The sequence below is a fragment of the Telmatherina bonti genome (assembly GCF_933228915.1).
Source record: "Telmatherina bonti genome assembly, chromosome: 16".
NCBI classification, from domain to species: domain Eukaryota; kingdom Metazoa; phylum Chordata; class Actinopteri; order Atheriniformes; family Telmatherinidae; genus Telmatherina; species Telmatherina bonti.
The window spans coordinates 35,571,221-35,583,605 of NC_136614.1; the positions used below are offsets into that span (position 1 = coordinate 35,571,221).

A 12,385-nucleotide genomic window follows, 5' to 3' on the forward strand; every position below is an offset into this window, starting at 1 on the left:
GTTTTGTAGACTAGGAGAAGGTGGTTCCCTGTGTCCCTCAGAGTAATGTGGGAAGTGGGTCGGGAGCGTGGAGGACCTGAGCTGTCTGGTCCCTGTTGGACCATTATCAGAGCCAGGAACTTTTATGGATAGAATTTCAAGGATCACCTTGTTGAGGGTATCTGGTTTGGTGGGCTCTGTATTGGGTATTGACTTTTGCAGATGATGTGGTTCTGTTGGGTTCATCAGGTTGCGGTGAAGAAGAACCTGAGCTGAAAGGAGAAACTCCGCATTTACCACTCAGTCTGTGTTCCTACCTATGATCAGCAGCTGTGGGTAGTAACTAAAGGAACAAGATCACAGATACAAGTTTCCTCTGCAGGGTGTTTGGACTCTGCTTTAGTGATAGAGTCAAAAAGTCAGTCAGCCAGGGAATCAGAGTAGAACAGCTGTTTCTACTGGTAGATGGGTGGGTGGGCAGGTGGATGGATAGATGGATGTTTTCCTTAGACTAAGTGGACTACAATAGATTGAACTGATTGTGTAAAAGTGACGTGACGTTGTGAAGTATTGATCAGTCTGAACTGAACTAGAATTCCTCTGTGAAGGTTTCGCGTCTTCTTCTTGCAGTGTGAAGTAAATGTATAAAGAGAATGACATAAACAAGTATGATGTGTTGCGGAGGAAACAAAGACTGGCTTCTCCTCTCGCTTCGCACGGACTTCCACGTGAGAACGCTTACGTAACATCATATTCGACCAATGGGGTTGCGCGGAGCAGAACCGGAAGTTGTAGGTTTTTGGTATTTTTCCTCAAAGACGGCTTGGATAACTTCACCTCCCAAGCAGAACCGCGTCAGTCAGAGTGTTTGAGGTGAAATCTGTTAAAATGAAGCAGAACTCCACCGTACCGGCCTTCCTGACCAAGCTGTGGACCCTGGTTGAGGATTCGGACACCAACGAGTTCATCTGCTGGAGCCAGGTATCAAAACAGTTAGCCTGCTAGCCGCGGAGCTAACGCACAACTAACCGCTAGTTACAGCTGGTTACCAGGATGATCCATGGTTCTGTTAGTACCGCTGGCTACCAAGATGATCCATGGTTCTGTCAGTACCGCTAGTTACCAGGATGATCCATGGTTCTGTCAGTACCGCTGGTTTAATAAGATGATTCATGGTTCTGTCAGTACCGCTAGTTTAATAAGATGATCCATGGTCCTGTCAGTACCGCTGGTTTAATAAGATGATCCATGGTTCTGTCAGTACCGCTAGTTTAATAAGATGATCCATGGTCCTGTCAGTACCGCTAGTTTAATAAGATGATCCATGGTTCTGTCAGTACCGCTAGTTACCAGGATGATCCATGGTTCTGTCAGTACCGCTAGTTTAATAAGATGATCCATGGTCCTGTCAGTACCGCTGGTTTAATAAGATGATCCATGGTTCTGTCAGTACCGCTAGTTTAATAAGATGATCCATGGTTCTGTCAGTACCGCTAGTTTAATAAGATGATCCATGGTCCTGTCAGTACCGCTGGTTTAATAAGATTATCCATGGTTCTGTCAGTACCGCTAGTTACCAGGATGATCCATGGTTCTGTTAGTACCGCTAGTTTAATAAGATGATCCATGGTTCTGTCAGTACCGCTAGTTTAACAAGATGATTCATGGTTCTGTCAGTACTGCTAGTTACTTATATGCTTTTGTTTTGATTCGATTCCAATTTTTTCGGGGTGGCGATACGATTTAAATTTCAATACTCACAATTCTTTGATATTGCTAATTTTTGTAGATTAAAAAACAAAAGTGTATAAAGCTTTCATGTCCAAGTTTCCAGGAGAGCTGAAGTCTCTGTCAGCAGTAAGCAGACAGGACACAGGGTTCTGTCCACACTGGAAGGCCACCGTTCCAACCTCCCCCACGCCAAGGCTTCCATCACTGAGATACTTGCTAGGAGGCCATGGTGCTAAATGCCACACCAACTTCCAGCTCCGTCACCACCGTGCTTCTAATCAATTCATTTTGAATTGATTAGAAGGAAATCCCTTGGAACTCTGAATTGAGGTTTATATGAGAAACAGTCTCCAGTAACACAGAAAACATTGTTGTTTGTTGTGAAAACGTGTTAAATGTAGCAACAGTCGCTAAAGAAGCAACACTGTAAACAACGAGTCCAGCAGGTTGCTGAGCCGGGCTGCCCCCTGCAGTGCCTGCTGAAAATGGGTAGAGGCAGCTGGTCCTGTCTGTGCACCAGCAGGTACCAAAATGGCATTTAATAATTAATATCTCAATACTCAGTTTTAGTGTTGATTAGAATCTGAGATTTAATTTATTTTCTTACTATGTTGGTCTGGACTGTGACGGTTCTGGTGGATTTGGACCTTTATGGCTCCCATATGTCGGATTTGAGAGATGCTCTCTGAAGAACTCCTCTGGCTGTGGTGTTGTTGACTGTTTCCAGGAGGGCAACAGCTTCCTGGTTCTGGACGAACAGCGCTTCGCCAAGGAGATCCTCCCAAAATTCTTCAAACACAACAACATGGCCAGTTTCATCAGGCAGCTCAACATGTGTAAGATTCCTCTCCGCCTGTTACAGCATCCTCCCCACAACTCACCTGGCTGAGTGTCGAGGCGTGTGATGTTCTACGTTTCTGTGTTCAGATGGGTTCCGTAAGGTGATGCATATCGACTCGGGAATCGTTAAACAGGAGAGAGATGGTCCGGTTGAGTTCCAGCATCCTTACTTCAAACACGGACAGGATGACCTGCTGGAAAACATCAAGAGGAAGGTGAAGTCTTCATTCATGTTCCAGTTCTGTACACAGACACTTCTTTTTATGTTTGGGAACAGAGAACATGACAGAAAAACACAACATGAGGGAACATGATATGGAACATAACTGGAAACATAATAGGGAACATGAGAACATAACAGGGAACATGATGGGGAACATGGTGGAACACGATGGGAAACATAACGGGGAACTTGTTGGGGAACATGAAGATTTATATTCAGTTGTATGCATGTGTGGCAGTGGGACGTACGCACTGATAGAACAGCTGTACGATGTTTTATAAACGAGACGTCTAACCCTGAAACACAAGTCTGACTTCGTTCCGCTAGTTTTAGAAAAGCCCCCGACTCGCTCTGTGGTCCGTTTGTTTTTAGACAAAACGAGTTTGTGATTCCTGTGTTCCAGGTTTCTAACGCACGGCCCGAAGACAACAAGATCCGGCAGGAAGACCTGACCAAGATCTTGGTCAGCGTTCAAAGTGTTCATAGTAAACAGGAGAACATCGATGCCAGGCTCGTCACGCTGAAAAGGTGGGTCTTCTCCGCTTCTCCTGAACATCCGGAGGGTCTGCCTGGACCCGGTTCTGACCCTGTACGTCTGTCTGAACCTGTTCTGTTCAGGCAAAATGAAGCTCTGTGGAGGGAGATCTCAGATCTGAGACAGAAGCATGCTCACCAGCAGCAGCTCATCAAAAAGGTGAGTCAACACACCATCAGAACCAGAAGCATCCGGGTCATCCTCAGATCCCTCTGAAAGGAAACGCAGAACCGTTCCTGCGGGTTGAACTGACAGAAACCAGTAATCTGGCTGTGTAGAGTAACCCAGTTTAGAGAAGATATGCTGCCTCATTTCCATCATTGGAATGTAGATGTATGTGATGTAGAACTTCTGAAAGTCTGATTTCTGATTGGTCCATTTTTCGACCATGTAATCTGAATGAGATCCGGAGAAGATGATGAATGACGTCTTGACCGTATGCCAGTCTGGGATTTGAAGGTCATCTTTCCAACAGATATTCTGCTCTTTCCTCCACAGCTGATCCATTTCATCATCACATTGGTGCAGAGCAACCGCATCCTGAACCTGAAACGCAAAAGGTGAGTTCACACCTTCTGATTCAGTTTGGATCTGAATTAAATCAGGACAGCTTGATCCAGACTGAAACTAGATCCATATCTTATGGTCCAGATCATAAACGGATCATAACCAGAGCCGGATCGTAACAAGATCCAGATCCGGCTCCAGTTATGATCCGGCTCCAGATTATAACCATAGCCAGATCGTAACTAGATCCAGATCCGGCTCCAGTTATGATCCGGCTCCAGATTATAACCATAGCCAGATCGTAACTAGATCCAGATCCGGCTCTAGTTATGATCCGGCTCCAGATTATAACCATAGTCAGATCGTAAATAGATCCAGATCTTATGATCCAGATCATAACCAGAGCCGGATCGTAACTAGATCCAGATCTTATGATCCAGATCTTATGATCGAGATCATAACCAGAGCCGGATCGTAACTAGATCCAGATCTTATGATCCAGATCTTATGATCGAGATCATAACCAGAGCCGGATCGTAACTAGATCCAGATCTTATGATCCAGATCATAACCAGAGCCGGATCGTAACTAGATCCAGATCTTATGATCCAGATCTTATGATCCAGATCATAACCAGAGCCGGATCGTAACTAGATCCAGATCTTATGATCCAGATCTTATGATCCAGATCATAACCAGAGCCGGATCGTAACTAGATCCAGATCTTATGATCCAGATCAGGCATCCTCAACCCTGGTCCTCGAGGACCGGTGTCCTGCAGGTTTTCCTGCTGAAACACACCTGACTCAGATCAGACCCACTCTGCACATGTCTGCTAAATGAATCAGCTGTGTTGCAGCAGGGACACTTGGAAAACCTGCAGGACACCAAGGATCGGGATTGAGGATCCCAGATCTAGATTATGATGAGAGCGCTCTAATTCCTGCTGTTTCCATGTGTCCACGTGTCTTCTGGACAGGCCCATCCTGATGAACGGAAACGGGAAGAAACCCAAATACATCCATGAGATTTATGACGACCAGGTGTGTGTTGAACCGGTGAGTACAGAGCTGTGTGTGAGCGGGTGTGTTGGATTAGTCTGGAATTCTGATGCTCATGTATCGGGAGAAGCAAACAAAGCCGCAGATGTACAGTTTGGCCTCGAACCAGAGGAAATAGCAGGACTCTGAGGTTTCACCCAGCGTGGGATGAGATTCGGTCATTCTGCTGCAGATGTTTATCATTTGGCCAACGCGCCTGGTGTCGATGGCCGCCAACGCGCCTGGTGTCGAGGGCCGCCAACGCGCCTGGTGTCGATGGCCGCCAACGCGCCTGGTGTCGATGGCTGCCAACGCGCCTGGTGTCGATGGCCGCCAACGCGCCTGGTGTCGAGGGCCGCCAACGCGCCTGGTGTCGAGGGCCGCCAACGCGCCTGGTGTCGAGGGCCGCCAACGCGCCTGGTGTCGATGGCCGCCAACGCGCCTGGTGTCGAGGGCCGCCAACGCGCCTGGTGTCGAGGGCCGCCAACGCGCCTGGTGTCGAGGGCCGCCAACGCGCCTGGTGTCGATGGCCGCCAACGCGCCTGGTGTCGATGGCCGCCAACGCGCCTGGTGTCGATGGCCGCCAACGCGCCTGGTGTCGATGGCCGCCAACGCGCCTGGTGTCGATGGCCGCCAACGCGCCTGGTGTCGATGGCCGCCAACGCGCCTGGTGTTGAGGGCCGCCAACGCGCCTGGTGTCGAGGGCCGCCAACGCGCCTGGTGTCGAGGGCCGCCAACGCGCCTGGTGTCGATGGCCGCCAACGCGCCTGGTGTCGATGGCCGCCAACGCGCCTGGTGTCGATGGCCGCCAACGCGCCTGGTGTCGATGGCCGCCAACGCGCCTGGTGTCGATGGCCGCCAACGCGCCTGGTGTCGAGGGCCGCCAACGCGCCTGGTGTCGAGGGCCGCCAACGCGCCTGGTGTCGAGGGCCGCCAACGCGCCTGGTGTCGAGGGCCGCCAACGCGCCTGGTGTCGAGGGCCGCCAACGCGCCTGGTGTCGAGGGCCGCCAACGCGCCTGGTGTCCACGCCATGGTGTTTTTTCTTGAACATGCTGTGTGTGAACCAAATGCTGTACTTTCTGTTGAAACCAGCTTGATTACGTCTCGTGTCGACATCAGTTGTTTTTTTTTGTAACTGCTAGTAGAAGACGATCATTTTTATTGTATTCTTGACATGATCTAGTTATTTTAGAATTATTACGATGAATTTTGTTCTCTTAAGTCAAAGTTCACTGGTTGAGCAGGACCTTCACACAACCATCGTTTACTTTCTACTGCTGTTGGAAGACGTCAGGCGACCAAGGCAGGTTGTGACTGGAGTTCAGTCTCCTGTGGAAGTTCCTCAGCAGTTACTTCAGGTGTTCCGACATGTCGGACTTCCTTTACTAAATGTAACATTTAGCGGAAGGTTAACCCTGATCCCGTCAGAACCGCCTTACCCCGGTGATGAAGAGTCAGCAGGTGCCTGGAAACGTGGACCTGATGTTGGACGTTGACTAACCGGAGCTGTGTGTTGTGTTTAGACATCTGTCGGCAGTCTGAACGGCGTGAAGAGCTCTGAAACTTCAGACGACGTTGTTATCTGTGATGTGATGGAGAGCCACAGCGACGCCATGGCTGAGATCACAGAGGAATCGCCGAGAGCTTTCGAGAGCGGGTGAGGCGCTAGCTGCTCAACATCTGCTGTCCTGAATCTCATCTGCAGGTCACTGAGGAAGCAAGGAGACCCTCCGTCAGGGTTTATCCATGTTTCTATCTACCAGCCAGCGTGATCTCCTTTTCATGTGCGCTTTAATGTCATCCCTCAGCGACGTGGAAATCGTGGAGGTGGAGCTGGACAGCTGCAGCATGCTGCCAGCTGACACGGAGGTCCGATCCGCCTGCACTGACGGCAGCACACAGACGCAGGTCGAAGTGGCGGACGGCGGCAGGCAGACACAAGCCGAGGTGGCAGGCGGCGGCAGACAGACACAAGCCGAGGTGGCGGACGGCGGCAGGCAGACACAAGCCAAGGTGGCGGGCGGCGGCAGACAGACACAAGCCGAGGTGGCGGACGGCGGCAGGCAGACACAAGCCGAGGTGGCGGACGGCGGCAGACAGACACAAGCCGAGGTGGCGGACGGCGGCAGGCAGACACAAGCCGAGGTGGCGGACGGCGGCAGGCAGACACAAGCCGAGGTGGCGGACGGCGGCAGGCAGACACAAGCCGAGGTGGCGGACGGCGGCAGGCAGACACAAGCCGAGGTGGCGGGCGGCGGCAGGCAGACACAAGCCAAGGTGGCGGACGGCGGCAGGCAGACACAAGCCGAGGTGGCGGACGGCGGCAGACAGACACAAGCCGAGGTGGCGGACGGCGGCAGGCAGACACAAGCCGAGGTGGCGGACGGCGGCAGGCAGACACAAGCCGAGGTGGCGGGCGGCGGCAGGCAGACACAAGCCAAGGTGGCGGGCGGCGGCAGGCAGACACAAGCCAAGGTGGCGGGCGGCGGCAGACAGACACAAGCCGAGGTGGCGGACGGCGGCAGGCAGACACAAGCCGAGGTGGCGGACGGCGGCAGGCAGACACAAGCCAAGGTGGCGGGCGGCGGCAGACAGACACAAGCCGAGGTGGCGGGCGGCGGCAGCAGGAGCAGCAGCAGTCTGACCAGCAGCTCCTTGCAGCTCAACAAACCCTTGGGTCTGAGTCTGGAGGATCCCGTCAAGATGATGGACTCCATACTGAACGAGAATGGAGCGATCTCGCAGAACATCAACCTGCTGGGAAAGTAAGAGCCCATCTTCGTCCTGATGGTCTTCATTTCACCGCCATGACGGAGAGCCGCAGCAGGTTGAGCTGGTACAGAGTCAGGATGTCAGGAAGCGTTATCCTCTTCCTGTTTCGGTCAGACTCATTAAACCTGACTAACCTGCTGGTGTTTCACTCGCTGAGCAACAACAAGCCCTTATAGAACGATATTCTGCTGCGAAGGTATCAGCTGGTCCACATGTTGGGCTGCTAAATGATGGTGATGATGTGTGTGTTGCCAGGTTGGAGCTCATGGACTACCTGGACAGTATAGACTGCAGTCTGGAGGACTTCCAGGCCATGCTGTATGAGAAACAGTTTGGCATCGACTTTGATGCCCTGGAGGTAAAATCTCTCTTTAGATCGGATCAGAACCGCTCCAGTATTTCTCCAGGAATGGGTTTATTGAAATCCTGGCATTTACGTGTGTGTGTGTGTGTGTGTGTGTGTGTGTGTGTGTGTTTTCAGGAGAGTGTGTCTTCCAAAGACAGCGGCAGTCAGGCCAACAGAGGCAGAACGGAGGCGGATAACACAGGTGAGGAGAGATGCTGCAGAAGTTTCTCATCTTTTCTGTTCAATGCTGAACGTTCGGGTCGAACCACAGACGAAGAGCTCCACCAGGACAATCAGCTGCATGTTTAACCTTTCCAAGGTGTCTGAGGGCAGGTAAGCCTTCACCTCAGTCGCTAGAAGCTAAAGCTAAAGGTGACGTTAAGGAACACAGGCAGGTTTTTAGTTTATGGGCGGATTCACAATCCCAGGTGTCCCAGAAAAACGGCAAAGTCTGAGAGTTTGTCAGCAACATCTGTCCTGGTCTCAGTCGGATTAAATAAATTACTGTTCACCAGATTCCTTTAAGCAGCAGAACCAGGACTGTAATGAGTCATTATCAGCTTTTACAGGCAGATAAACATGCACATATAAACAGTCAAAAGATGATTTGTACTTTTCAAAGACCCTAAAAGCGGCTTGCACAGTGACAGTAAAGGACCGAGTATTTGTGACACACCACAGGTAAGTGGAGCAACAGGAGAAAAATGACGAATGAGAACAAAGAAAGAAACTTTATCCAGACTCAGAAGCTTCTTCATGTGTTTGTGTTCAGATAAACAGCTGATCCAGTACACATGCTGCCCCCTGCTGGCCATCCTCGACGGGTGCACCCCTCCTCTGGAGCTGGATTTTGGCTCCGCTGGCAGCACAAGCACGGACTCTCCCTGTCGTCTTGCTTCCTGCAGCGTGGAGCCGGAGCCGCCATCAGACCTGTTGGACTCCAGCTTAGAGTCGAAGCAGCCGGCTCGCAGCTCCCTGATTCGCCTGGAGCCTCTGACGGAGGCTGAGGCCAGCGAGGAGACCCTCTTCTACCTGTGTGAACTGAGTCCTGCCGGAGCAGAGTCTGACGCCACCCAACTGAGCTGAGTGTGACAGGCCGTGCCCCCACTCCACCTGTACAGGTGTGTGTGAACAGCTCAGCTCTCCTCATGAGCTCCATTTCCAGCTCCTTCAGAACTTGTTCAGAACGAACCAACGTCCAGACTGGGGTGTTCTGTGGCCGTCTGTTTGTGTTGGGCGTGTTGTCACAGAACACGGATCTGAAATGTGTACAGGACCAGAACTCTCCGTCAGACAATGGAAAAGCTTCCCACAGGAACCAATAACTGCTGATGTGTAGGGAGCCAGAAACACTGTCACCCCCACCCCCCCATTAGGATGTATTAACTGTCAGAATGTTTGTCTGAAATATATTTATTCTGAAATTTGTTTATATTTTGTTCTATGTCTTTCCACGGAGCTCCGACTTTATACACCAACATTCCTTCAGACCAGTCAGTCAACCTCCCGTTGAGCTGAAACCAGTCCTTCAGACCAGTCAGTCAACCTCCCGTTGAGCTGAAACCAGTCCTTCAGACCAGTCAGTCAGCTTCCTGTCGAGCTGAAACCAGTCCTTCAGAGCAGTCAGTCAACTTCCTGTCGAGCTGAAACCAGTCCGTCAGACCAGTCAGTCAACCTCCCGTTGAGCTGAAACCAGTCCTTCAGACCAGTCAGTCAACCTCCCGTTGAGCTGAAACCAGTCCTTCAGACCAGTCAGTCAACCTCCTGTCGAGCTGAAACCAGTCCTTCAGAGCAGTCAGTCAACTTCCTGTCGAGCTGAAACCAGTCCGTCAGACCAGTCAGTCAACCTCCCGTTGAGCTGAAACCAGTCCTTCAGACCAGTCAGTCAACCTCCTGTCGAGCTGAAACCAGTCCGTCAGAGCAGTCAGTCAGCTTCCTGTCGAGCTGAAACCAGTCCGTCAGAGCAGTCAGTCAGCTTCCTGTCGAGCTGAAACCAGTCCGTCAGAGCAGTCAGTCAACCTCCTGTCGAGCTGAAACCAGTCCTTCAGACCAGTCAGTCAACCTCCTGTCGAGCTGAAACCAGTCCGTCAGAGCAGTCAGTCAACCTCCTGTCGAGCTGAAACCAGTCCTTCAGACCAGTCAGTCAACCTCCTGTCGAGCTGAAACCAGTCCGTCAGAGCAGTCAGTCAGCTTCCTGTCGAGCTGAAACCAGTCCGTCAGAACAGTCAGTCAACCTCCCGTTGAGCTGAAACCAGTCCTTCAGACCAGTCAGTCAACCTCCCGTTGAGCTGAAACCAGTCCTTCAGACCAGTCAGTCAACCTCCCGTTGAGCTGAAACCAGTCCTTCAGACCTGCTTCCTCACAGTGTTGGGACCCGAAGCATCTGTTGAAGTCGAATCATAACCTGCTTCTGCTTCTTTTTGTTGGCTCCTCTTCCTGATTGTTTCTTTTATTCCTGATTCAGAGGGGACTATAGTTGATATTTCTGATTGTTTGCATGTTTTTTGGGCCAAAGGAACCTCCAGGGAAAGAATCTCTGTGATTGGAGTTCTGTTTCTTCTTCACTGGTTTTGTCACCATCTGCCACCAAACCTTCTAAAAATCCAACAAAAGCGGTGTCAAACGTTTGTTCCAGTGTTTGTCGGTTCCTGTTTTATTATCTAGACAACACTGAGCATAATAAACTGTTTTAAAGTGAACCTTTTCCTCTTGAACTTGTGTGATCTCTCCTCTATGAAATGACATACTTTAATGACGTATAGCTTCACAACTAGGAGGACGGTATGTATCATTTCAACCTCATTACTTTCAGTGGAAACCAGAGACTAACCTCAGACAAATCTCAGAATTAGTGAAGTATCGCAGTGGTGATTAGACCGCAGCCTTGTCTTGTCCAGCATTTAAGCAAGCAGACTGATGTTCTGGATGCTGTGTTCTGCTGAGCTAATTTATTTTGTCAAGGGGAGCTCTTATATATAATGATCCCCTTGTATTTCTGGATTCTTATTTGATTTTTTTTCTATTTGTTTTGGATAATTGTTCGTATTACAGAGTTTATGCTGCTGGACCTGACTGGAGAGGACAGAAGAGAGACAGAAAGAACAGAAAAGAAAACAGAGAAAACAAGAGAAAGACATAAATGCATATACGTATACACACATGCATACCCCCCTACATACATATTAACATACACACACATATACACACACCCACACAAGCCAACTCTAGATTCATGGTCCCTGCGGAGAACAAAACCATTGACTGTCAGGAGCACCAGAAACTAGCAAGTTAAATCAGAAAGAGAGCTACCTGCTGCGAATTAATAAACTTGCTGGATGACTCGGTGGCTGTGACACATGCAGAACATTCAGAGTGGAACGTGTTCAGAGAAGAGTGATCATGCCAATGTGACCCCGCCCACCCATAGGCAAGAGGCAGGCCAGGAGAACCCAGAGACCCGGGTAACCGACAGTCACCCCCAGGCACAGACCCCAACCACCCCACTCCCTCGCCACCTCCTGGGCGGATGCCAATCCGCCCAGGAGGGGCGAGGGAGGTCTCCAACCAGAGTCCCCCGCAGTCAGGGGGAGAAGGCCCCAGCAGACCCAGGCCGGCAAGGGCCGGCCCCGTCGGGCACCAGCTGCCCAGGGCAGACAGAGCACAGGCCCCAGGGCCCCAAGAGCCCGAAAGCAGCTCCCCGCCCCCGCAGGCAGAGGCCGCACAGCCCACACCGACGGAGGACCAGGATCCACACCAGGTCGCACCCCAGTGCACCAGCCGCGCTTCCCGGGCACAAGACCCCCCCCCCAAACCACACACACATGTACACGCAGACACCCCCTCCCTCCCACAACACGCACTCCCCTCTCAACCCCCATCCACACACATGCCCCATCATGCATGCACCCTAACCCCACCCCCTCCCCTAACCTCACCCACCCCTACCGAGTCACACAAACCCCGCCACCCCATCCCTCCACTTCCACCCAACCACACATGCCCCACCAAACACCCCTCCCCCACCCACAATCCCCCCTCCAAGCTTTACCCTCACCAACACACCCCACTCCACATATACACCCCCCCCCCACACACACACACACACACACACCCACCCCCTCCATCCACACCCAAACCCCTCCAACACAGGCACACCCCATCACATACAACCCACCCACCAACACACCCCTCCACACACACACACACACCTACCCGTCCGCACACATCCCGATCCCATCACCCCCCCTACGCATCTATATCCCCAACCGTAATCCTCCCGCCCTCCCACCATCCATCTGTAACCCCATCCATCCGCTCCCACACGTCCTCGCCTCACCCCTCCATCATTTCCCGTGTGAGATGCCTCAGACGGGGCAGAAGACAGGATGGCCTCGATCAGGGCCCCCCACAA

General features: G+C 51.6%; 1 protein-coding gene across 1 annotated transcript; it reads left to right on the forward strand.

Annotated features, from left to right (window-relative positions):
- Nucleotides 1–867: 867 nt before the first annotated feature.
- On the forward strand, nt 868–9,648 carry hsf2 (heat shock transcription factor 2; the record flags this gene model as incomplete). The annotated part of the gene is made up of 13 exons (XM_079255182.1): nt 868–960; nt 2,438–2,546; nt 2,638–2,765; nt 3,177–3,301; nt 3,392–3,467; nt 3,807–3,868; nt 4,795–4,873; nt 6,380–6,513; nt 6,665–6,770; nt 7,452–7,621; nt 7,884–7,986; nt 8,110–8,176; nt 8,747–9,648. The coding sequence occupies 13 exons, from the start codon at nt 868–870 to the stop codon at nt 9,058–9,060; spliced, it is 1,566 nt and encodes a 521-aa protein (XP_079111308.1). The 3' UTR covers nt 9,061–9,648.
- Nucleotides 9,649–12,385: the final 2,737 nt, after the last annotated feature.